At 38.8% G+C, this 24,577-nt stretch overlaps 1 protein-coding gene across 1 annotated transcript in view; it reads right to left on the bottom strand.

The window, feature by feature from the left end:
* Window positions 1-24,222, bottom strand: part of EIF4G1 (eukaryotic translation initiation factor 4 gamma 1) — a gene marked incomplete in the record, with an annotated part of 460,856 nt that extends 436,634 nt beyond the window's left edge. The window contains 1 exon segment of the mRNA XM_053710345.1: window positions 24,188-24,222. Coding sequence (XP_053566320.1) covers window positions 24,188-24,207 — 20 coding nt within the window.
* Window positions 24,223-24,577: the final 355 nt, after the last annotated feature.

Genomic DNA, 24,577 nt, shown 5'->3' with positions numbered 1-24,577 from the left:
TAGGCGCAAGGTCAGACATAGCAGCTGGGCTCCACTGATAAAATACCATGGTGCAATTTAAGGGGTATTAAACACTAAATTGTAAGAATATTAATTCAAAGATTGGAGATAATATATAACATTCAGGTGTATTTTTATTTGTTTTATTACTTTAAATATTTAATATAAAAATGTAACATTCTAGTATCTTTAAAGTGATGGAGCTGCCATGTTTCCTTTATCTTGACTTCTCTGCTGAGGCCAATAAGGAATAGTTATTAATGAATGAGTATGAATGAGTATGAATGAGTTATTAATGAGTGAGGTAACAATTGCAATGTGGAATATAGACTTAGTTATGTCTTGTGTCTGCAATTCTCGGAGGGAAATAATAAAAAGGTATCCATTTTATTTTTTCTATGAAGCCTAAGACAGACATATCAAAAGGGACACTCATCGGGGGGGCGGAGCTAACCGCTGAGCAGAGTGGACGTGCAGGCAGAGAGCTCCTGTCTCACAACTTTTATAAAAAGATAAGTCCTCTATATATATTAATTTGGACAATTTGACCAGCCCTCTGGGGCATTCAACATAGCTGGGTTGCTTTTACCCCACAAACTATTCTTTACAGTGGCCCCAGAGAAGCCGAAAGTGGATTAATGAGCCGCCAGCTTTGCAGTTCGTGAACTGCCTAGCCCTACTCTAAGCCTGCTACCTATTGAACTCCGGAGGGTCGGGGATCCGCTCCGGAGCGGCTGTAAGCGGAGCAGTGAAAACTAGTGCCGAAAGGCGTACTGAGTTGGCAACCCGTTACGTGCAGCTCATATTGGCTTGCCTGACCCTAGTACACTAGACGCTGCACAGCCCAGACCAGCATCTACACGTCTAAAGGACGCCCCACTTGCCTCACCTCTCTCGGACCTTGCGTTCTAGCACCACTTAGCAGCCGTATAGCCCAAAGGGCTTCAACATCCTTTTTATGCCATGCACAAGTGTTGAATACACTAGAGGGAATCCTGTGATTCAGGGTGTCATATTTGGGCCGCCACCCCTCTTAGTTGAAAACCCAGTACTGCTCAATACATACTGATCGCCTCTATACAATACCGGTGCTTGCCGACGACACTCGCTGAGACTCACACTAAAAGTTTATGCCACAACAGGCTTAATATAGCAGAAAAATATTCTAGAGAGGCCTTGGAGAGTGTTCTCACTCTAATCATTAGACTGCCATACATAAAATTCAGGGTGTAGTTTTTACTATCCTAACTGCCCTATGTGAACATAAAGGTCACCTCAATATCAACCAGAAGGGCCCCTGGGACTTGTCAGTTTATAACAAGGCTGAATGTCCCTGAAATTTTACATTCAGGGTGTAGTGTTGTCAACCTAACTTGCATTTTCTATTTACAGGGTCCACCTTGTCATGCAAGCACACTTAACATTAGCCTAACATTTTGGCTTAGCTCTCAACAATGTAAGCATTGTATTATTATTGCATTATCTTTTAATACATACTGTACTTGTCTTGCATATAGATACCCTGCAACTTGTACATATGCTTAAAGGGTTAAGGACCTAACTTTATTTACTACAACACTAGTTCCCTAGCATTACTAGACACCCTCACACACATATACCCCTCGTTTAGGGTATCAGAATCTATAAAGTCCTACAAGACACCATCTGTCTCTGAGACACATAATAAGTTTCAGCATTTAACTACTCAGGCCCAAACTTCCACGCATACCATAACACTTCACTTACCCCTCACTTTATACTTTTAGTTACACCCACAACTCTTTTTTAAATTTAGGGTCACACTTTGACGTTACCCTCTACTCACAGAATCTAGAAGTAGCTCTTGGATTCTTGGGTATATTAATATCAACTAGGATCTAGACCTCCCCCTTGGGCATTACACCGCTTCCTAGCACACCCTAACAGTAGGGCTAATTATTAGCATTAACCCCGGTCCAGCTAGTCTGGACTGGTCACTTCCCCTATCCTTTTTCCCTTCTACACAGCTGTATCCCATATACCTGAGGTGCAGGGGGTTTACAAATTAAGCCTACTTCCTGTCGTTGAGATGTGCCATCCATGGGTCTTTTTGACAGATAACTCAATAAAAATGTTTTAAATCCTATAGGGCGACAACCAACCCTGCTCCGCAACTAGAACAAATGTAAGAAGGGTTAGTAAATTTTACTTATAAGTGTTTTACTCTCTCAGGTTGACTCTTTGCTTGATACTTGCAACTAACCTTTGATTTACAGCTTAACCTTATAGCCTTTCCACTATGCCTCACGATTCCAGGAGACAAGGGAAGACCCCCACTATCACCAAAAAAACTGTCTATGACCAATTTACTCAATCTGGAAAGGAAACTAATTTAGTTCCCAATGAGGAGTTAAGCGACCATGAATCGCTTGATGCTGAATCTCACTCGAGTATGCACTCAGAAGCGCCATCACACCATTATATTACAAAGTCAACTCTACAACAGATGTTGGCCAACCAGACACGATCTATTACTCAGGAAATCCAACACTCCTCTGCGGAACTGAAAATGGAAATCTTGCAGATTGGGGAAAGTGTCGAAGCACTGGAGCAAAAGCAAGATGATCTGGTAGTAGATCAGACAAACCTGCTAACTTACTCTGAAACCCTGGCAGACCAGATGACTCAACTTGAATTTAAAATGGCGGACATAGAAGACAGATCACTCAGAAATAATATTCGGTTTAGAGGCATCCCAGAGACTGTAGAGACCGCTGACCTACAGTCTTTCTTGAGGGAGCCGTTTGAGGAACTTGTGGGCTCCCCGGAAAGGGTTAACTGATACGATGGAGAGAGTCCACAGAGCTTTAAGATCGAGATCTGTTCTGGCCGAAAAGCCACGAGATGTATTCGTTTGCTTCCACAGTTATATTTATAAAGATAAACTGATGCAAGCAGCCTTCAAAAGACCAACTTTGCCAGAGGACATACAACTCCTGCCTGATTTATCGGCTCATACACTACAGTACCGTAAAACTTTCCAACCACTCACCTCAGCCCTCAGGAAAGCCAATATCAAATATCGATGGGGACACCCCACAAATCTGGTGGTTACAAGAAATAATCAAAGCCACCATTCCTAAGGGCATGACTCTTCTCACCACCTGGGGTCTCCACTCAGACCAACCTCCAATGCTACAGCCTACCTACCCAAATTTGAGAGCCTCAGCTCCTGAATGGTCCATCAAGGAGCAAAGAGCTAAGAGACCTAAAACTAACCCACCTTAAACTCAGGAGTGGCTGCTTTCACCTAAAGTTTTTTCCTCTTTTCTTATCAAGTTGCTATCAAGCCTGGATAATTAACCTGCTTCAAGTTGAGTTCGGACGAGGCTTAAGTAAAAGTTTAAAATTTTGCGAGTAACCTGAAAGTTATATTGTATTTTTGCTCACCTCTTTCAATGCTAATTGTTTGATATACACTTTATATATTTGTTGTTACAATTTAGGTTAAGTTAACACTGCGGAGCAGGGTTAGCCCTGCTGACTTCTGCCTTTGTTCACTGTTCTCCCCCCCATAGTAAGCCCACGCTAGGGCTCCAACAAAGCAGACTATTTTCGCTAACCCCCTACCTTTACCTACTGCCTAACTTCCCCTATCACCTACCCTTTCCTACCCAATCTTTCTTAACCGGCTTGGATTCTCCCTTACAGTCTCCTATGCCCCCCCCCTTAAAATTTTGACTCATAATGTCAGGTTTAAACTCCCCACACAAGCGTAGCCTCTTGGCTAGATCGCTCAAATTCCATAACCCCGATGTGGCCTTCCTTCAAGAGATACATTGGTCCCTGGATAACTCTCCCTACTCAATATCTTAAGATTACACTGTTCCTGAATATACCTCCTTCCTAAAGAAGGCCAGGGGTACAGCAATCCTAATCCATAAAAGAATAGCATATGAACAAATTCAAGTCTTAAAAGACCCTCAATCTAGATTCCTAATTCTAACATGTAAACTGGACCATATTGACCATACTCTAGTTTGTATTTACCTTCCTAACGCACACCAACCCAGATACCTTAAACGGGTCTTACTTACAGTGGACCGAGTGAAGATAGGCAGAATCCTCCTGGCAGGGGACTTTAACATGACCTGGGACCCAACATTAGACAGGAAAAAAACTACCCACTCAAAGCTGCCCACTCCTTCCGCACAACTCTCCTATAAATTTAGACAAATTATTGCCCAATTTCACTATTACGACATATGGAGATCACTTCACCCTAGGAATAGGGATTACACTCACTTCTCACACCCTCATAAAACCTATTCTAGACTTGACTGTCTTTTGCTCAGCGGAAACCCTTGACCAAGTAAAATACTCTAATATTTCTCTATGCCCATGCTCTGACCACAACCTAGTTACAGTGACTTTCCGTTCAATAGAACAAAATAACACGAGACCCTCCTGGCGTCTTCCACACCACGTCCTCCAGGATGCTTCTTTTAAAGAAACTCTCAGAAAAGAGATTATATTTTATTCCCAATCTCATGACAACAAACAGGTTAGGGATGATACTCTCTGGGGGGCAGCAAAAGCCACTTTCAGGGGCCTTATAATCCAGAGACAAGCCTATTTTAAAAAAAACTTTCGGGCCTTCTCCTCTCTAGGTCTCATATTGAGCTACACCGACTAGAACGCCTTAATAGAAATACACCCTCGGACATTACCATAGCCCAAATCACAAAGATTAAAAACCATATTAATCAGCTTGAATTAAAGCATACCCAAGCCAACCTACTTAAGTTAAAGCAGATTTCCTACCATAAGAGTAACAAAGCTGACACACTTAGCTAATAAGCTTAAAAACAGAGCGAGCTCATCTAGAATTCATCATATTCAATCTGGAAACCAGATCTATCAAAAACCCTCAGAAATAGGTGCATGCTTTGAAAAATTCTACTCAAAACTATACAATTTGGAAAACACCCCAGGTCACTCACTAGCCCCAGTCGCTAACATTCGTTCCTTCTTGGACAATTTAAATCTCCCTTCACTGTCATTAGAGGATCAGGAAGCACTCTCATCCCCTTTTACACTCAAAGAAATCAAACATGTAATAACACATATGAAAACTTTTAAAACCCCGGGCCCAGATGGTTACTCGGCATCGTTCTATAAAACATATATAAATGAACTAGCTACATTTTGCCAGAGAATTTCTAGAAGCCACAGTTATAACTATCCCCAAACCACTAAAAGACCCTTCTCTTTGCTCCAATTACAGACCCATATCTTTGATAAACTTGGACGTTAAAATCTACGCTAAATTGTCCGCGATTCGTTTATCTAAATTATTACCGCAACAAACTTAGACCAAGTCGGGTTCATCCCAAACCGTGAGGGGCCGGACAACACTAAACGATTGTTAAACATCTGCACCGAATCTACTAGACTTAACATGCCATTCTCTGTAATCTCGTTAGATGTAGATAAGGCTTTTGACCGTGTAAGATGGTCCTATCTATAGAAGGTCCTTTGGATTTCCAGACCAAATTGTTAAAGTGATCCAGGCACTTTATTCAGCTCCTTCGGCGATAGTTAAGGGTCTACGATTCCTCCCCCCCCCCCTTTCCAATCTCCAACGGCACTAGACAGGGGTGCCTGCGATTGAACCGTTAGCTGAGCAAATCAGGCAAGACAAGAAAATAGATGGCATTCGTCTACATGGCACTATTCATAAAATAGCGCTATTTGCCGACGATATAACAATATTCTCCTCAGATCCCCTATCTTCATTCCCAAGGCTGAAGGTAATCCTAGAATCTTTTGGCCACATGTCCCTATATAAATTAAACTTAGACAAAACTGAAATCTTCACCTGGGGATTCCCTCAAGACACAGCTGACACCCTTAAAGCCCAGTATAGAGTCTGCTGTACCAATAACTACATATCACACCTAGGAGTTAAAATATCTAAATATCCCACAAATGATTAAAGAAAACTATTTACCGTTGCTGTCTGAGCTGCGCACTTTAAAAGATAAATGGGATTACACCTACATATCTTGGATAGGTAGGTTAACGGCCCTCCAAATGTCATTCTTGCCCAAAATTACTTATCTTTTTAGGTGCCTCCCATTCCGGATCCCAGGATACATCCTACATCAATTTCAGAGCGAATTCACAAAGTACATATGGCCACATAAACCCCCCCCCAGAGTAGCACATAAAATCCTTCAAAGTCCACTCCACAAGGGAGGGATTGCCTCCCCCTTGATACTACGATACTATGAAGGAGCGATGCTCACGCATATAGCACAATGGGCGCGAAAGAATCCACTAGTAAATGGAAAACCCTAGAACAAGCCTCCCTACCAAACCACATATATCTATCAGACTTGATCTGGATCCCTCCCCATGTACGGCGAACCTCGGAAATTAGTAATCCTATAATAAGAGAATGTCTCGTTCTATGGGACAAATTACGACATTACCCGCATGTTGCCCCACACCCCTCACCTATTACTCCTCTGACGGGTCTCCTCCGAGGCCTACCAGACTCCCACCCACATGGTTGGGCTCAAGTAGGTATTCAGACAGTATCAGACCTCTGGGCTACCTCCCCAACCCCGCGCTTCTTAACACTGGTTGAACTACAGACCGAACTAGCTCTTCCTAGACACGACTTATGAATATACAAGGTTTAGAAGCTTCCTTCTTAGCTGGGGATTTAAACCTGAACAACATCGACCTCGCACACTTTGGGAAATAACCTGGCAACAGGGAAACAAGTTACATAGACCCCTTTCAATCCATTATTCTCTAATAGGAAACTCAGATTCTGAGAACAAGCTTCCTCACCTACTTAAATGGGAATCATCCCTGAACATGACCATTTCCTCACAGACATGGCAACACGTAATATCCCTTACCAAGAAAGCCTTACACTGTGTTACCCTTTTTGAAACGTACTACAAACTCCTAACGCACTGGTATCTCACCCCCACTAGACTCAATAAAATATGGATCCTCTTCACCCTTGTGCTGGCGTAATTGTGGGAAAAAAGGAGACTCCTTACAAATATGGTGGGACTGCCCCATATTAAGGCCCCTATGGAATAGCTGTTTTCGAACATAAGCATAATGCTCCCCAAAACCCCCTCAAACGCCCTTCTCCACATTGGCATCCGCGATTTACCCAAACACCAAGCATATCTATGCATTTACTTGCTAACAGCTACTAAAGCGGCAATAGCCAAATCCTGGAAAACCACAACTCCCCCAAAATGGTTCTATATCTTAAACTACATGGCATATATCCATAGCATGGAGAAAAATGTCTTTTACACTTTAAATAACTCAAACCTATTTGAATTAGTGTGGGCAGACTGGCAAACTCAGTATGAAACTACTTGGTCCCCGAATACCGTGACAAACGCAAGTTAGATATCCTTACATAGTTCACTCCTAAGACGGAAATCTTCTTTTTACCTCCTACATCCCACTTTACCCCCTCCCTCCTTCACCATCATGCTCATTTTAAAGAGTATTATATTATGTTTTATTTACACAACTTACATAAATATCAACCTCAAATGTTAGAATGGTTTAAACTGTCTATGTGTTATGTAGGAGCCTGCGTGCTCCAAGAACAATTTCTATTCTTGTACCTGAAGGTAATTTATTTTAATAAAATCATTTAAAACCTAAAAAAAAAAAAAAAAAAAAAAAAAAAAGACACTCCTCAAAATAAGGAAAAAAAAAAAAATCTGATTTGAAATTCAAAGTAGGTGTTATTGCATTGTCTTTATTATGCACTTGTTAATTTTGCAATTTTACTGTATTTAGCTGTCCTTTAAATAATTAACATTTGTCAATAAAACACGTATTATACTTTATTCTTTGCCTTTTAAACAGAATCAAAGGGACATTGTAGTCAACTTTGTTTCATTAAAAAAAAAAAAAAAAACACAACAACAACAACTCAGTTGGAACCCTGCTCACCACTAATACAGAGGGAAGCTGTCCTTATCAGCCAGTGAGGCTTAGCAGGAAGTACAAAACCAATACTGCAGATTTTTTACATTAACACCGTTTGCCGCAATTGTTTTTCAACAGCCAAACACCACCCACATCTTTCCTTATCCGGAAGAGCCAATCCAAAACTTGTTACTGGGAGTAGACAAGGATAGCCACTGACAATCTTTATCATTTTGAAGTTTACTGTTTCTCTGTTGAGGCAGCTAGGGACATACATGTCAGGGTCAGTCAGGTTGGTGAAGTCTGCAGTGCACTTCCAGTTCTCAGTACTGGAAAACCCACAATTTTCAAAGTTAGAATGACAGGTAAAGAGGCTAAAACAAACAAGTAGTTTGTTTTAAAGGGACATAATACTCATATGCTAAATCACTTGAAACTGATGCAGTATAACTGTAAAAAGCCGACAGGAAAATATCACCTGAGCATCTCTATGTAAAAAAGGAAGATATTTTACCTCACAATCTCCTCAGCTCAGTAGAGTTGGTTCTGTGTAAAAAGTTATACTCAGCTGCAGGTAAAAAAATTAAAAAAAAATGAAGAAATGAACAGCAGCCAATCAGCATCAGCAGTGTAGAGGTCATGAACTCTTACTGTGATCTCATGAGATTTGACTTAACTCTCATGAGATTTCATAGTAAGCTTCCTTTACCTGATTGGTGAAATAATATGAGAGTTCACGATGCTCATCCCTTCAGTTGTCCTGGGACAGACACACTAATATGCTGCTTAGAAATCCTTTACAATGGGAGGTGGCTGAGGATTTTTTGAGGTAAAATATCTTTCTTTTTTACATAGAGATGTTCAGGTGATATTTTCTAGTCAGCTTTTTACAGCTATGCTGCATCACTTTCAAGTGTTTAAACATTTGGGTATTATGGCCCTTTAACTACATGTGACAACATTTTATATTACAAATACAAAGCACTGACTATATCTAAAAAAAAAAATTCTGCTGCTCTTTCATAGGCATCAGATATTGTTTTGAGAACTGTTCCTTTAAATGTCAAGTAACTAAGCTTGTTCAAATATTTAAAATCACAATCGAAAAAGTAAATTAATGCCATGGTATAGATAACAGGATCTTATACTGCCTGATGCTTTTAACCATTCTCTTCTTAACCTATTTTATAAGCTGCAGTCAACACTGGAAAAACAAAGTATTAGTCACCAAGAGCAGTCATTTATTCTCAGAAATGTGCAAGGTTCTCACATGTATTCAAACCCTCCAACATCCATATTAACCCCTTAATGACCACAGCACTTTTCCATTTTTTGTCCGTTTGGGACCAAGGCTATTTTCACATTTTTGCGGTGTTTGTGTTTAGCTGGAATTTTCCTCTTACTCATTTACTGTACCCACACATATTATACACTGTTTTTCTCGCCATTAAATGGACTTTCTAAAGATACCATTATTTTCATCATATCTTATAATTAACTATAAAACAAATAAAATATGAGGAAAAATTGAAGAAAAAAAAAAAAACTTTTTCTAACTTTGACCCACAAAATCTGTTACATATCTACAACCACAAAAAAACACATATGCTAAATAGTTTCTAAATTTTGTCCTGAGTTTAGAAATATCCAATGTTTACATGTTCTTTGCAAGTTATAGGGCCATAAATACAAGTAGCACTTTGCTATTTCCAAACCATTTTCTTTTTCCAAATTAGCGCTAGTTACATTAGAACACCGATATCTTTCAGGAATCTCTGAATATCCATTGACATGTATATATTTTTTATTAGTAGACAACCCAAAGTATTGATCTAGGCCCATTTTGGTATATTTCATGCCACCATTTCACTACCAAATGCGACCAAATAAAAATCGTTCACTTATTCACAAACTTTAGGTTTCTCACTGAAATTATTTACAAACAGCTTGTGTAATTATGGCACAAATGGTTGTAAATTCTTCTCTGGGATCCCCTTGTTCAGAAACAGCAGACTTAAATGGCTTTGGTGTTGCTTTTTGGTAATTAGAATGCCACTAAGCACCACACGTGTATTATGCCCAGCAGTGAAGGGGTTAATTAGGTAGCTTGTAGGGAGCTTGCAGGGTTAATATTAGATTTAGTGTAGAGCTCAGCCTCCCACCTGAAACATCAGACCCCATGATCGCTCCCAAACAGCTCTCTTCCCTCCCCCACAATTGTCCCCGCCATCTTAAGTACTGGCAGAAAGTCTACCAGTACTAAAATAAAAGCTATATTTGGGTTTTTCTGTTTTGTTTTTAAAGCGTATTTACATATGCTGCTGTGTACGATCCCCCCTTAGCCCCCAATCTCACTGATCCCCCCCAAACAGCTCTATAACCCTCCCACTCTAACTTAATGGGCGCCATCTTGTGTACTGGCAGCTGTCTGCCAGTACCCAGTTTAGAAGAAAAAATGTTTTTTTTTTTTTGTTTTTTTAAACTTTTCTGTAGTGTAGCTTCCCCCACACAAAACCAACCCCCCACCCCTCCACGATCTCTTTTTGTGCTTTTGCACAAACAAGATTAGGCCACTTTTTACTAAAAACATTTTCTGTAGTGTAGCGGTTCCCACCCGCCCCCCACCCTCCGTGCACGCGCGCGTCCGTGCGGTCCCCCCCCCACCGACGGTCCCGCCCCCCTTGACGTCACACCGATGGCCGCCCACCAGCCTCCCACCCACCAACGATACCGGTCACTGATGTCCGGTGCAGAGAGGGCCACAGAGTGGCTCTCTCTGCATCGGATGGCCATGTAAGGTTATTGCAGGATGCCTCCATATCGAGGCATCACTGCAATAACCGGATATCAGCTGGAAGCGAGCAGGATCGCTTCCAGCTGCTTTCCACACCGAGGACGTGCAGGGTACGTCCTCAGGCATTAACTGCCTTTTTTTTTTTTTTTTTTTTTGAGGACGTACCCTGCACGTCCTCGGTCATTAAAGGGATTAAAGGGACATGAAAACCAATTTTTCTCTTTCATGATTTAGAAAGAGCATACAATTATAAACAACTTTCTAATTTACTTCTATTATCTAATTTGCTTCATTCTCTTGATATTCTTTGCTGAAAAGCATATCTAGATATGCTTAGTAGCTGCTGATTGGTAGCTGCACATAGATGCCTCCTGTGATTGGTTCACCGTGTGCATTGCTATTTTTCATTAAAGTATATCTAAAGAATGAAGTAAATTAGGTAATAGAAGTAAATTGGAATGTTTAAAATTGTATTCTCTACCTTAATCATGAAAGAAAATGTTTGGGTATAGTGTCCCTTTAAGATAGAAAGGTCAAAACTGATATCTGTAACGTGCACTTCAATTTTTAACAGAAACACTTTTGCAAAATACTTCCATTATCAAAAATGCTTCAAGTAAATGTTATTACTGTTTGGATGATGCTTCACAGCATATGTGCGTATGCTGCCAAAACGCCACACCTTCTCAGAGAGTCAGCAGTGGCTTGTATGACACAAATTAAAGTGATTGAAGTATTAAACTAATTATAATTTATCACAATAGATCACCAAAGTAGGTGGTGTGCATTCATTTTATATTTCAAAACACTTTTCTTTAAAAACTTTTTTTTTTTTTTTTTAGATAATAAGACTCCCCCAGCTACCTCCGCTTAAAAGCTTTAATTATTATTTATGTATAAACTGAGTGACAGGTGGGTAGGTGAATTATTAACTATTAAAAAAAAACTTACTTAGAAGCTCCCAGTTTATCACTGTTGATGAGGTTAGGCTGGGAAACCAGGAAGAGCAGACTCTTTTCCCCTCCATCGTATATCAGAAGACCCTTTATACAAACTGGAATCTATAGACTTCAGTCTACATTTGATACTTTGGAGCTAGATTAGATGTGCGAAAATCAGCACAATGTCATAAAAAGAGAGAAAGTGAGAGCGCGAGAGACCAATCATCAGCAATAACCTAGGTTCTTTGCTGCTCCTGAGCTTACCTAGATAAACATTTCAGCAAAGGATAACAAGAAAAGCAAGCAAATTAAATAGACGTAAATCGGAAAGTTTTTTAAAATTGTATGCTCCGTCTAAATAATGAAATAATTTTTTGGGGTTTCATGTCCCTTTAATTTTGACTAGACTATTTCTTTAAGTATGCATGAAATAGATACTGGAGGCAGAGGGAAGCATAAATGCATTTTACAAGTTGAAAGGATAAATAAACCATGTTTCTGGTAAACAAAATGTGAATCTCTCTTAACCCTTTAACGACTGAGGACGTGCAGGGTACGTCCTCAGAAAAAAGGCAGTTAATGCCTGAGAACGTACCCTGCACGTCCTCAGTGTGGAAAGCAGCTGGAAGCGATCCTGCTCGCTTCCAGCTGCTTTCCGGTTATTGCAGTGATGCCTCGATATGGAGGCATCCTGCAATAACCTTTGTAAGTCATCCGGTGTAGAGAGAGCCACTCTGTGGCCCTCTCTGCACCGGAGATCGGTTGCTCCCTGTGTTGGTGGGTGGGAGCCGGACCGGGAGGCGGCCATCGATGACCCTGTGGATGTGAAGGGGGGCGGGATCGTGGGCGGGGGTGGCTGGGGGCGCGCACGGGAGGGTGGGGGCGGGAGCGGGTGGGAACCGCTACACTGCAGAAAATGTGGAAATAAAAAATAGAAAAAAATAGAAAATTAAAACAACCAGCAAGGTGGTGGGGGTTTGTCTGTGGGGGGTGGGGGGGGGAAGCTACACTACAGAAAAAAAACAAAAAAAAAAAAAGCACTTTTTATTGTAAACTGGGTACTGGCAGACAGCTGCCAGTACCCAAGATGGCCCCCAATAAAGCAGAGGGGAGGGTTAGAGAGCGGTTTTGGGGGGGATCCTACACAGTAGCATATGTAAATATGCTAAAAAAAAATCATTTTTTTTTAAAACCCTTTTATTTTAGTACTGGCAGACTTTCTGCCAGTACTTAAGATGGCGGGGACAATTGTGGGGTGGGGGGAGGGAAGGGAGCTGTTTGGGAGGGATCAGGGGGTGGGATGTGTCAGATGGGAGGCTGATCTCTACACTAAAGCTAAAATTAACCCTGCAAGCTCACTACAAACTCCCTAATTAACCCTTTCACTGCTAGCCATAATACACGTGTGAGGCGCAACAGGATTTAGTGGCCTTCTAATTACCAGAAAGCAACGCCAAAGTCATATATGTCTGCTATTTCTGAACAAAGGGGATCCCAGACAAGCATTTACAACCATTTGTGCCATAATTGCACAAGCTGTTTGTAAATGATTTCAGTGAGAAACCTAAAATTGTGAAAAATTTTACGTTTTTTTTTTTATTTGATCGCATTTGGCGGTGAAATGGTGGCATGAAATATACCAAAATGTGCCTAGATCAATACTTGGGGTTGTCTACTACACTACAGCTAAAAATTAACCCTACAAGCTCCCTAAAAGCTCCCTAATTAACCCCTTAACTGCTGGTCATGATACACTTGTGGTGCGCAGTGGCATTTAGCGGCCTTCTAATTACCAAAAAGCAACGCCAAAGCCATATATGTGTGCTATTTCTGAACAAAGGGGATCCCAGAGAAGAAATTACAACCATTTATGCCATAATTGCACAAGTTGTTTGTAAATAATTTCAGTGAGAAACCAAAAGTTTGTGAAAAAATTTGTGAAAAAGTGAACAATTTTTTGTATTTGATCGCATTTGGCGGTGAAATGGTGGTATGAAATATACCAAAATTGGCCTAGATCAATACTTTGGGATGTCTACTAAAAAAAAAATATACACATGTCAATGGCTATTTAGGGATTCCTGACAGATATCAGGGTTCCAATGTAACTAGCGCTAATTTTGGAAAAAAATGGTTTGGAAATAGCAAAGTGCTACTTGTATTTATGGCCCTATAACTTGCAAAAAAAGCAAAGAACATGTAAACATTGGGTATTTCTAAACTCAGGACAAAATTTAGAAACTATTTAGCATGGGTGTTTTTTGGTGGTTGTAGATGTGTAACAGATTTTGGGGGTCAAAGTTAGAAAAAGTGTGTTTTTTTCAATTTTTCCTCATATTTTATAATTTTTTTTATAGTAAATGATAAGATATGATGAAAATAATGGTATCTTTAGAAAGTCCATTTAATGGCGAGAAAAACGGTATATAATATGTGTGGGTACAGTAAATGAGTAAGAGGAAAATTACAGCTAAACACAAACACCGCAAAAATGTAAAAATAGCCTTGGTCCCAAACGGACAGAAAATGGAAAAGTGCTGTGGTCACTAAGGGGTTAAAAAAAAATATATATATTTTAATATATGTAATTACCATGTCACTACAACAGATTGTTAATGGTCAGGGGCATGAGAAAGCTTCCTCTTCCCAAAGATAAGTCTTACACCCCAGCCTTTGGTAGACTATTCCTATAAGTGCACGTGAAGTGTATAATTACTCCTGTTCATGTGTTTACTTGTTTTACATTATGTATGGTTGACTTAAATTTGTCTTTCTATAGTATAAATGCTATTTTTTTGGACACAGAACATTTCAGCAAAATAACATTTTCTAAAAGTGTTTTTATGTTGCTTCTGTTGAGTGAGGGGGAAAAAAAAAAAAAAAACAGTATGTGTGTGTAACCAACAGGGTGACGGGAAAAAAATATATATTACAAAAAAAGGGCAAAAAAAAAAAAAATTGTAGACAATGGCAAATGTTCATACTTAATGTTTCACAATTCCTGGCAACATGACTTGAGCATGGGTGAATCAAGTGCATACAAGCTAAGTAATACAGCCCCCGAGCTGAACACAGCCTCACTGGCGGGGTCCTGTGACTGCTACTGCCAACTTGCTTAACTGCCATTTTCAATTGGGAGCAGTAGTTTTTTTACGCGTTTTATTTTTTTTAACAAATATAGGCTAACACAAAAAGGCCTAAGAATTTAATACTGAAAATGGGGGGGGAATTTATTTTTTGTAGCTTTCTTTATAACCATTTCTACAAAACTATGGTAGCTTAAAAATACCTCCAAATAGATTGTTTTGTCCTGATTTTAGGAATACCCCATATGTCTAGGTTTTCAAATAATTTATAGCAAATATAGGTCAACTACTACAGATGGAATTATTGGCCTAACACTAGAATTTGCTATGTTTGGACTGTACGCTAAATAGCGGTTACGCAATTAAAAAATGCTACACAAAAGTGTACATGCATAGAATTCAGACACTCCATGGTATTTACCTAGAGGTTAACCAATGTCTTGTCATTTTTTACATGTGATCACTGTGACTGGCTGTCACTGATCACATGACCATGGGGTACTTTTTAGGACATCTTTGGACTAGTACCAGCATACATTGCAGTATGCCAGTATCTAGGCTTCATTTTAGTATACACACTAGCTGTCACAGTGATATTGAATACACAGCAAGTCATATTTCACTATAACTACTGTCGAAGGATAACCGCATATGAAGACATCTAGCAACAGCATGAGATACACACTGATTGCAGTGTGTATCTCATGTAATGGAGGCACTCCTGATCACTGACAGGCATGTGATCACAGGGACACCATGCCCCTGCAATCACTAGCCTTTGACACCCAAGTACACAGCCGCTGTGCAGAGTACGGATGTAAACAAGTAAAAACTTAAATTGTGCGATTGCAGGATTTTAATTATGGGATCAGGTCAGGGGGAGTTCCTGATTCTTCAGCCCACAATCCCGTTTAGAAAGCCACTACAGCCAAACAGCTAGGACGTTCCATGCCATCCTAACTGCGCTAAAGCCCAGCACAGTTAGTACGGCATGAAACATCCTAACGGCGGGAAGGGGTTAAAGTCTGTGGAGATGTTTTGTTTCCACCAGTTTACAAAAGCAATGGAAACTAAGCTATAGTCCGCTCTGGATCAGCAATACACTACCAGTCTGAAGCTGTACACAGTCACTGAATCAGTCATGGATGTATAGCCACCACTCACCAGCTGTGTTCAGCTAAGGATTGGCAGTGCATTTCTGATCCAGAGCGGACATAAATGTGTGTCCTAATCAAGCAACAGTGCAAGAATACAATAGTATATAGCAGATTAGATAATTATTATTACATTGTTCTTTGTCCCTTTTTAAAAGAAGTTGCAAAACAGCAACACAACATAAATATCAAATTTAGCATCAAACGTGTTTATTAAGAAGAGTTGTATGGCTGCTAGGCTTGATACAATGTTAAAGTGATGGTAAATTCTAGCATTTCAAAAACACTAGGATTTATCATCACTAAAAATAAAGAGACGACCTTCATTCATCCGTTTAAAAAAAAAAAAGATGAATAGTTACCTTTGTTTTGCCACGGCTTTAGCGCTAATCTAAGTGCCTCCAGCCACCACGGCACAGATCAGCTTATTTTCAATGGAGGTGGCGTTTTCACCTCTTAGCGGCTTAGCCAATAACCTTGCTTGCCCTTTGGTGCGTGGGTCTCTATTAATCGTTTATTACATACACACTTTTTTTTATACAACTATATAAAAAAGGTTTAAAATGAGTAGTTACATTTTGTAACAAGCAATACTAGCCAAAGGCTGAATCAACCTCCCCTAAAAAATATTTAGCAGCATGGGGGGTGTAACAGCATATGCAGCCTGCTGAGTCAACTTACTTTGTTAAGGGAGTGACAGGGTAATCTTAAAATGTTTGCTGACATCACCTCTCTAAGTAGCATTTAGCAAGTTGAAGATTTGCATCTCCCACTAAACAAAGATTTTTATAACTAAAGCACATTTACCTTAGGATACATTTAACGGTCATGTCGGTATCGCCAAAACTAACCGGTCAAAAATGTGTACACAGCCACTTTCAATAAAATCCCTTAAAATTATCTAAGGTACTAATTTGCAGAGTGTAAAATCTGCTCCTAAAAAGTGCACATGTAGTAGTAGTAGTATTCAGTGCTACTAACTATGAGCTGATTCTCTAAAGCTCTCTGCTCTGGTGAGATTCTATAAGACGCCTCGTTAGTATTATTTGGCACCTCACAAACTTTTATAAAGGCAACTTTAACTTCGGAACTGTATCTCAATAAGAGTTTGCTAATATGCGTAATGTTAAAGGGATATTAAGGCCCAAACATGTATTTGGGATTCAGACAAAGCATGCAATTTTTAAAATGTTTATAATTAACATCTATTATCAAGTTTGTTCCCATGACACTTTTACGCTCCCCTGCTTTTAAACAAAAGCTAATAAGAAAAAGAAAACTTGATAATACAAGTAGAGCTGCAACAACTAATCGTCATAATCGATTATGAAAATAGTTGTCAACGAATCTCATAATCGATTAGTTGGTTTGCAGTTAGTTGGTCTGTGCACAACACCAGCTGCTTCACTCCAATGAACTCCTGCACATGGTATTGTGTTTTATGGTTATGTCCTTAGCCTAAAGGACGTCTTCAGACGTCTACAACTACCCCTGGCTTATGTGCAACCCAGATATAATAGTCATCATTTGGATTGTTTATATTAAATCTGGTGATTTGGAACTATGCTTTTCATGATATAGTGCCAAGCCTTGCCCCTAGATTGATGGGAGTTATTTAAATTGATGTGCACTATTATCTGTTTGCACAATTATTAGCGTATTGCTTGCTATTGCTGATTATATGTACTGTATAAATAAATGTGTAAGGCTTTGTCCTGTTATTGATATACAGTCCATAGCGCTTTTTGATTTTGTTTTTTTTATATTTTTAATAAATTGTGATAATATGATCCAGATTCAACCTTTATAAGTATATATTCGTTATTTTTATAGCGGACTAGATATTTCCCCTAACCTTATAGCTGCTTATTTACCATTGCATATAGATATTTTTATGTTAGAATGAAGTCAAGGGTTACTTTATTGAGAGGCCCCTTGCCAAGGTAGAAAAAACACTTAGCATTGGTGAAGAGCTAACAAAGATAAATATCCCACTTTGGTGAAATTGGCAAAACCCTACTTATACACCTCAACAGCCTTTTCTCTGCTGCAGGAAATACAGCTGCAGAGAACCAACCTAGCCAGAAGCCTGTGGACATGTTGAGATGTTTGCATTTCAATGCAAAGTTTCTGAAAGAGTGAATAACAATGTTATTAACAGTGATAGTCTAACTCTTTTCAAACAGTTTGTGGTTTTGTTTAATTATAAAACTGTGCTCTGCTGCTTAAAAATTGAAGAAACAGTTGTGTTAATGTAAAGTTTTAGTCTGAAGTTTATATTTGTAACACGCATTATGTGGATTGTATTTAAAACATAGAAACTATTATTGATTCTCTTTTTATCCGATTAATCGAAAAAATAATCGGCCGATTAATCGATCATGAAAATAATCGTTAGTTGCAGCCCTAAATACAAGTAATTAGAAAGTAAATGTTTTCGGTTTCATGTCCCTTTAAGGAGAGACACTAACTACAATATGTTTAATAAAATATCTCACCTCTTTCCATGCAACAAGTTTGAGAGTCTGGACCATTTTTTTTTTTTACTGAGGCAGTCTCAGTCAGACAGCATGCAATTTTAGGCAACTTTTTCATTTACTCCTATTATCAAGTTTGTCTCCATTCTCTTGGTATCGTTATTTGGAAACCAGGAATCTAAGCTTAGGAGCCGGCCCATTTTTAATTCAGCACCTCGGTAACACTTGCCGATTGGTGGCTAAATGTAAAAATCATGATTCTGATGGAACATACCATTTATTTATTTTAGCAAATTTGCTTTATTCTCTTGTTATCATTTGCTGAAGGAACAGCATGCAACTACTGGTAGCAAGCTGAACGCATCTAGGTAGCCAATCACAAGAGACAAATGTGTGCAGGCAACAATCAGCAGCTAGCTCCCCTTAGTGTAGGATGTGTGTTTTCTTTTTCAACAGGGGATACCAATAGAACAAAGCACATTTGAAAATAGAAGGGAATTTAAAAAAGTCTTAAAATTACAAGCAAGTTTAATTTTGACTTTCCTATCCCTTTAAATCTGGGGCAAATTAGACATTTAATTCAAATGTTATAGTTGTATATGTGTACTCAGACATACACATTGTAAAGCTGTAATCTATGTGCTTAAAGGGACACTGAACCCAATTTTTTTCTATTGTGATTCAGATAGAGCATGAAATTTTAAGCAACTTCCTAATTTACTTCATTCTCTTGGTATTTTTATTTGAAATTCAAAAATCTAAGTTTAGATGCCGGCCCATTTTTGGTGAACAACCTGGGTTGTTCTTGCTGATTGGTGGATAAATTCATCCACCAATAAAAAAGTGCTGTCTAGAGGTATGAACCAAAAAAGCCTAGATGCCCTTTTCAAATAAAGATAGCAGGAGAACGAAGAAAAATTAAAGGGACAGTCCAGGCCAAAATAAACTTTCATGATTCAGATAGGGCATGTAATTTTAAACAATTTTCCAATTTACTTTAATCACCAATTTTGCTTTGTTCTCTTCGTATTCTTAGTTGAAAGCTTAACCTAGGAGGTTCATATGCTAATTTCTTAGACCTTGAAGGCCACCTCTTTTCAAAATGCATTTTAACCGTTTTTCACCACTAGAGGGTGTTAGTTCACATATTTCATATAGATAACACTGCGCTCGTGAAGTTATCTGGGAGCAGGCACTGATTGGCTAAACTGCAAGTCTGTCAAAAGAACTGAAATAAAGGGGCAGTTTGCAGAGGCTTAGATACAAGATAATCACAGAGGTTAAAAGTATATTATAACTGTGTTGGTTATGCAAAACTGGGGAATGGGTAATAAAAGGATTATCTATCTTTTAAAACAATTCTGGTGTAGATTGTCCCTTTAATAGGAGTAAATTAGAAAGTTGCTTAAAATTGCATGCTGTATCTGAATCACCAAAGAAAAAAAAATTGGGTTCAGTGTCCCATAAACCTTGAAATATAGTAAACCTGGATTTTTTTGTATTAAACTTATATTGCAGCCAGCTAATAGATTTAGCCTAAGGATGCACAACATACATGCAGTACATACTCCCATAACTGACACTAGCTAACAGGGAGAAATTATAGCCTAATAAAACTGCAAACAACCTGCATCAAATTAACCCCTACATTATACTTGCATATATTAAAGTGAAAGTAAATGTTTATGCTAAAGTGCCCGGTTTTTAAAACTTTGATAAAAACAGGGGCACTTTAATTAATCAAAATTTTCATTTCACTCCTGTTGTGAAAAAAAAAAAAAAAAAAACACACCTTTTAATCTTCACAGCAGCTCCAGCTTCCTTCACCCGTTTCAAAGTCTCTTCCTGGGTCTAAAATGAGGCATCCGGCTTCCTCCAATCACAGCAGTGAATCAGACACTGAATCCCCTGGGGGGAAGCTGTGATTGGAGGATCACCCATCAATCATTTCTGACATCAGAAATGGCTTGTGAGACCAGAGGAAGCTGGAGCTGCTGTGAAGTTTAAAAAGGTATGTTTTTTTGTCACAACAGGAGTGAAATGTATATTTTGATGAATTAAAGTGCCCCTGTTTTTAATCAAAGTTTTAAAAACCGGGCACTTTAGCATCAAAATTTACATTCACTTTAAACTACTGCAATGTTTTAATAGCTTACTTACCAATACAATCCTTACCAACAGTGTCACATTACCATAGAAATAAATGTCTGCTACAAATTTGTTATACATTCAGATTCCATGACAGAATGAGAATGCATGCATCTTTTGAACAAGACAGCAACCTCTTGCTCATATCTTCCTTAAAGGGATATGAACCCCCAATTTTTTCTTTAACGATTCAGATAGAGCATGCAATTTTAAGTAACTTTCTAATTTACTCCTATTATCGAATTTTCTTTGTTCTCTTGGTATCCTTATTTGAAAAGGAGGAATGTAATCTTAGGAGCAGGGCCATTTTTGGATCAGCACTTGGGAAGCACTTGTTGATTGGTGGCTAAATGTAGAGAATTAAGAAAAATTGACAATTGGAGTAAATTAGAATGTTGCTTAAAATTGCATGCTCTATCTGAATCATGAAAGAAACATTTGGGTTTAATATCCCTTTAAATGCAATGTATCATTGATATCCATATGTGCCCAAAGAAAGATTAAATGTTCGAATAGCAAGCAGCAGAACTATTTTTTTGTTGTACATAAATATTGCATTCAGTGAAAACCGCTCACCAAGAAAAACACAAAATAAAAAAACATTCCAGTAAACTATTGGTAGATAAAATACCAATAGTATCAAAACACACAAAAAAAAAAAAAAATGGAATACAGGACCAATAACTCAAACTTAATTTGTATTTTTTAAATAAAATTATCAAACATTACTATTTTTCCCTGCCTGTAAGTCTCTGGTTTGCACATAGTCTACAGTGTTCTCCACAGAAACTTTGCCAGCCGGGTGGCATTATAAAGTAGCCGGGTGGGGGCAGTGTAATACGATTTCAAATATTTTAGCTATCCAAAGCAAAAAAATGGCATAATTTAACATTTACTTAGCGATAATGTGTGCAATAAATATTGAAAATTTTGATTAGCTAATTTAAGCTTAATATTGGCTAAAAATTTTAGCCGGTGGTCAGTAAAATCAGCCAGGCTGTGTTCCCATTAAAAACTCCTGAGGAGAAAACTGGTCTATATTTAAACAAATGTTATCTTCCCGATTACAGTACTAAACTCTCTTTTTGTAGGTATTATGTATACAAAAGTATTAAAATATATATATATATATATATATACACACACACACACCTTTAGGTTGCATGTATAACCCATTTACGCTGTTAGGATGTTCAATGCTGTCCTAACAGCGCTGGGCTTAAACGCCGTTAGGATGGCATTGAACATCAAACCTTATATGGCGTCCTGCAGCCTCCCCCTTTGATGCAAGAAAGAATAGGACTGTGGTGTGGGGCGTGCAAAGCAGTCTCCCATGATCCAATGCTAGCCCTGAAATCAGGTGATCGCAATCGATGATTGCGCAATTTCATTTTTATAGCAAGTGTTTTAATCAGAAGTTTTTTTCCAATCTAAGCACCTGCACACCGGGATAAGGGGAATAAGCTATTTAATGACAAGTAAATATTGCCTAAATTACATAAGAATGTTGTTTACACCTGGTCCCACATTCAATAAAGGATGCCAAGAAAATTAGGCAAAATTGATGATAGAAGTAAATTAGAAAGTTACATGTTATGTCTGAACCAGGAAAAAACCTTTTTGGGTTTGATGTCCCTTTATAAAAAAAAAAAAAAAAAAAAAAAAAAAAAAGATAGTCTAGTCAAAATTAAACGTTCATGATTCAGATAGGGTATGCAATTTTAAACAACTTTCCAATTTACCTTCAAATTTGCTATGTTCTCTTGGTATCCTTTGTTGAAAGCTAAACCTAGGTAGGCTCATATGCAAATTTCTAAGCCCTTGAAGGCCGCCTCTTATCTCAGTGCATTTTGACAGTTTGTTAACAGCTAGGCATTGCTAGTTCATGTGTGCTAGATAGATAACATTGTGCTCACTCCTGTGAAGTTATTTATAAGTCAGTACTGATTGGCTAAAATGCAAGTCTGTCAAAAGAACTGAAATAAGGGGACAGTTTGCAGTGGCTTAAATACAAGGCAATCACAGAGGTACAAAGTATATTAACATCACTGTGTCGGTTATGCAAAACTGGGGAATGGGTAATAAAAAGGGATTATTTTTTAAACAATACAAATTCTGGAATAGACAGTCCCTTTAAAGAACATCTATGTTTGATCATAACAATGTTCACCAGCAGGTAAAAAAAAATGAATTCAATCTGCACAGTAATTGACTCACTCCCAAGAATGAGCTGGTTTTCATACCCGTAGCATTATGCATCAGAACACTTTGCTAATCAAGGTGCAAATCAAGTGTATTTAAAAAAAAAAAAAACATTACAGCAAATCATCATTTAGTCATTCAGTAGATTCATTACAACTCAAAAATCAATCTGTGGCCTTACCAACTTGGCATATGTTATTTTCCTCAAATTATGTGTTGCCATTGTTCCTAGGACGGTCACTCTCACTCATTTAAAATTAATTAAGAGTCTAAAAACAAGAAACTCATTTATACAGGCATATGTTACAAGCACTAAGAAGAATTTACAAAAAAAAAAAAAAGTATAACCTGCCCTATTGTAGGGCCAAAAATAATTTTAAAAAAAGGCAATGCAATACTAAAAAGAAAAAAAAAAGTTAGTAGCAAAACTCAAATTAAAAACACACTTCTCTACACTGAACTTACAGTGCAATATTGTAATAAAATACACTGCAATGTTAACCTCACCAGCACATATCCAATGTCACACTGTGAAGGAATGAAAGATCCTGGATCTTAGCTATAAATTCACACTCTTCTTATGGGACAAGGAGTATCATTAAATGATGGACACTACATCATATGCTGTAAAGATGATCCTAAATAACAAAATACTTTAAAATGTACCTAATGAAATGGAAAACAGAAAACATATCTGGTTTAGTTTCACATATACTAAAAAAAAAATGCAGTGTCACATGCACTATCCATGCAACCATATTAGGAGCCTGCAATTAAATGTCAGGATACTGAATTCCAGTAAACTATTGCCATGTAACATACAAAAGAGAAACAAGTGGCACTGCAGAGCTTTTACCAGCTCTGGCAGAGAGGTTTACAGCTGGGCTGCCAAAGAGAACTACAATATCGTTACAGGCCCCACTGGCAGTTTAAGAATCATCACAACTGAACGATGCCTGTCCGATTAAGTAATGCTACTCAATGAAGTTATAGTTTAACAACTCCACCAACAATATCTGACAAATATTGGTTATAGCGTTATGACGGTATTTTATTTAACAAATAAAACACACTGCACCCACGAAAGTGACATGTGGTACCAATGGGAAGGGGTGTGAATTAACGTTCTGTCTAAATGACGTCACGTATGCTCCCTCCATGGGGATGTAATGCAAAGCCCTCGAATCGGTGCTGGGGGGGTGAAAGAAACCACGTTATACTCATACCTATAGGCTTAGCAATAATAGGCACACACACTCATAGACATCAGGCTCCAAGCAGCTAACCGGGTGCGGTACACGCTATTTAAGGCCTGACAGAGAGGACGCGGCCGACAGAGAAGGACAATGGTGTAAGAGCAGCGTAGCCGGAGATCAGTAACTCAGCAAGGAACATAAGAAGAAGATCCGAAAATAAGGCTAACCGATGGACACTGCGAATCATGTATAATGGAGGATGGCTGTGGATTGGGGGTTTAGGCCCTGCCGGGTCCTCACCTGCTTTCCTCACTCCTTGCAGCCGGGCGCAGCCGCAGCAGCGACCTCAACCATTTCCGGATGCCGGCGTTGTACTGCGCAAGCGTGAACCCGACTCACGTGACGCTCTAAGCGGAAGAGGTGGGGCAACGAGAAAGCGCTGCGTCGGCTTACACATACGCAGCTAGTCACATGACGGGGTCGTATGGCCGATTAGGAGGAGTTTGCATCACGTGATCTGCCGGGTAAAAAAGTAACAGAGGCACGTGCTTTAGACGTGAGCATGCGGAGCAGCACAAAGAAGATCCAATGACAATATGACCGTGTGGCGTAACTGC

The sequence above is a fragment of the Bombina bombina genome, chromosome 4 (genome assembly GCF_027579735.1).
Source record: "Bombina bombina isolate aBomBom1 chromosome 4, aBomBom1.pri, whole genome shotgun sequence".
Lineage (NCBI taxonomy): Eukaryota > Metazoa > Chordata > Amphibia > Anura > Bombinatoridae > Bombina > Bombina bombina.
Note: the sequence above shows the minus strand (reverse complement) of the source record. Positions and strands in the feature narration are given on the sequence as shown.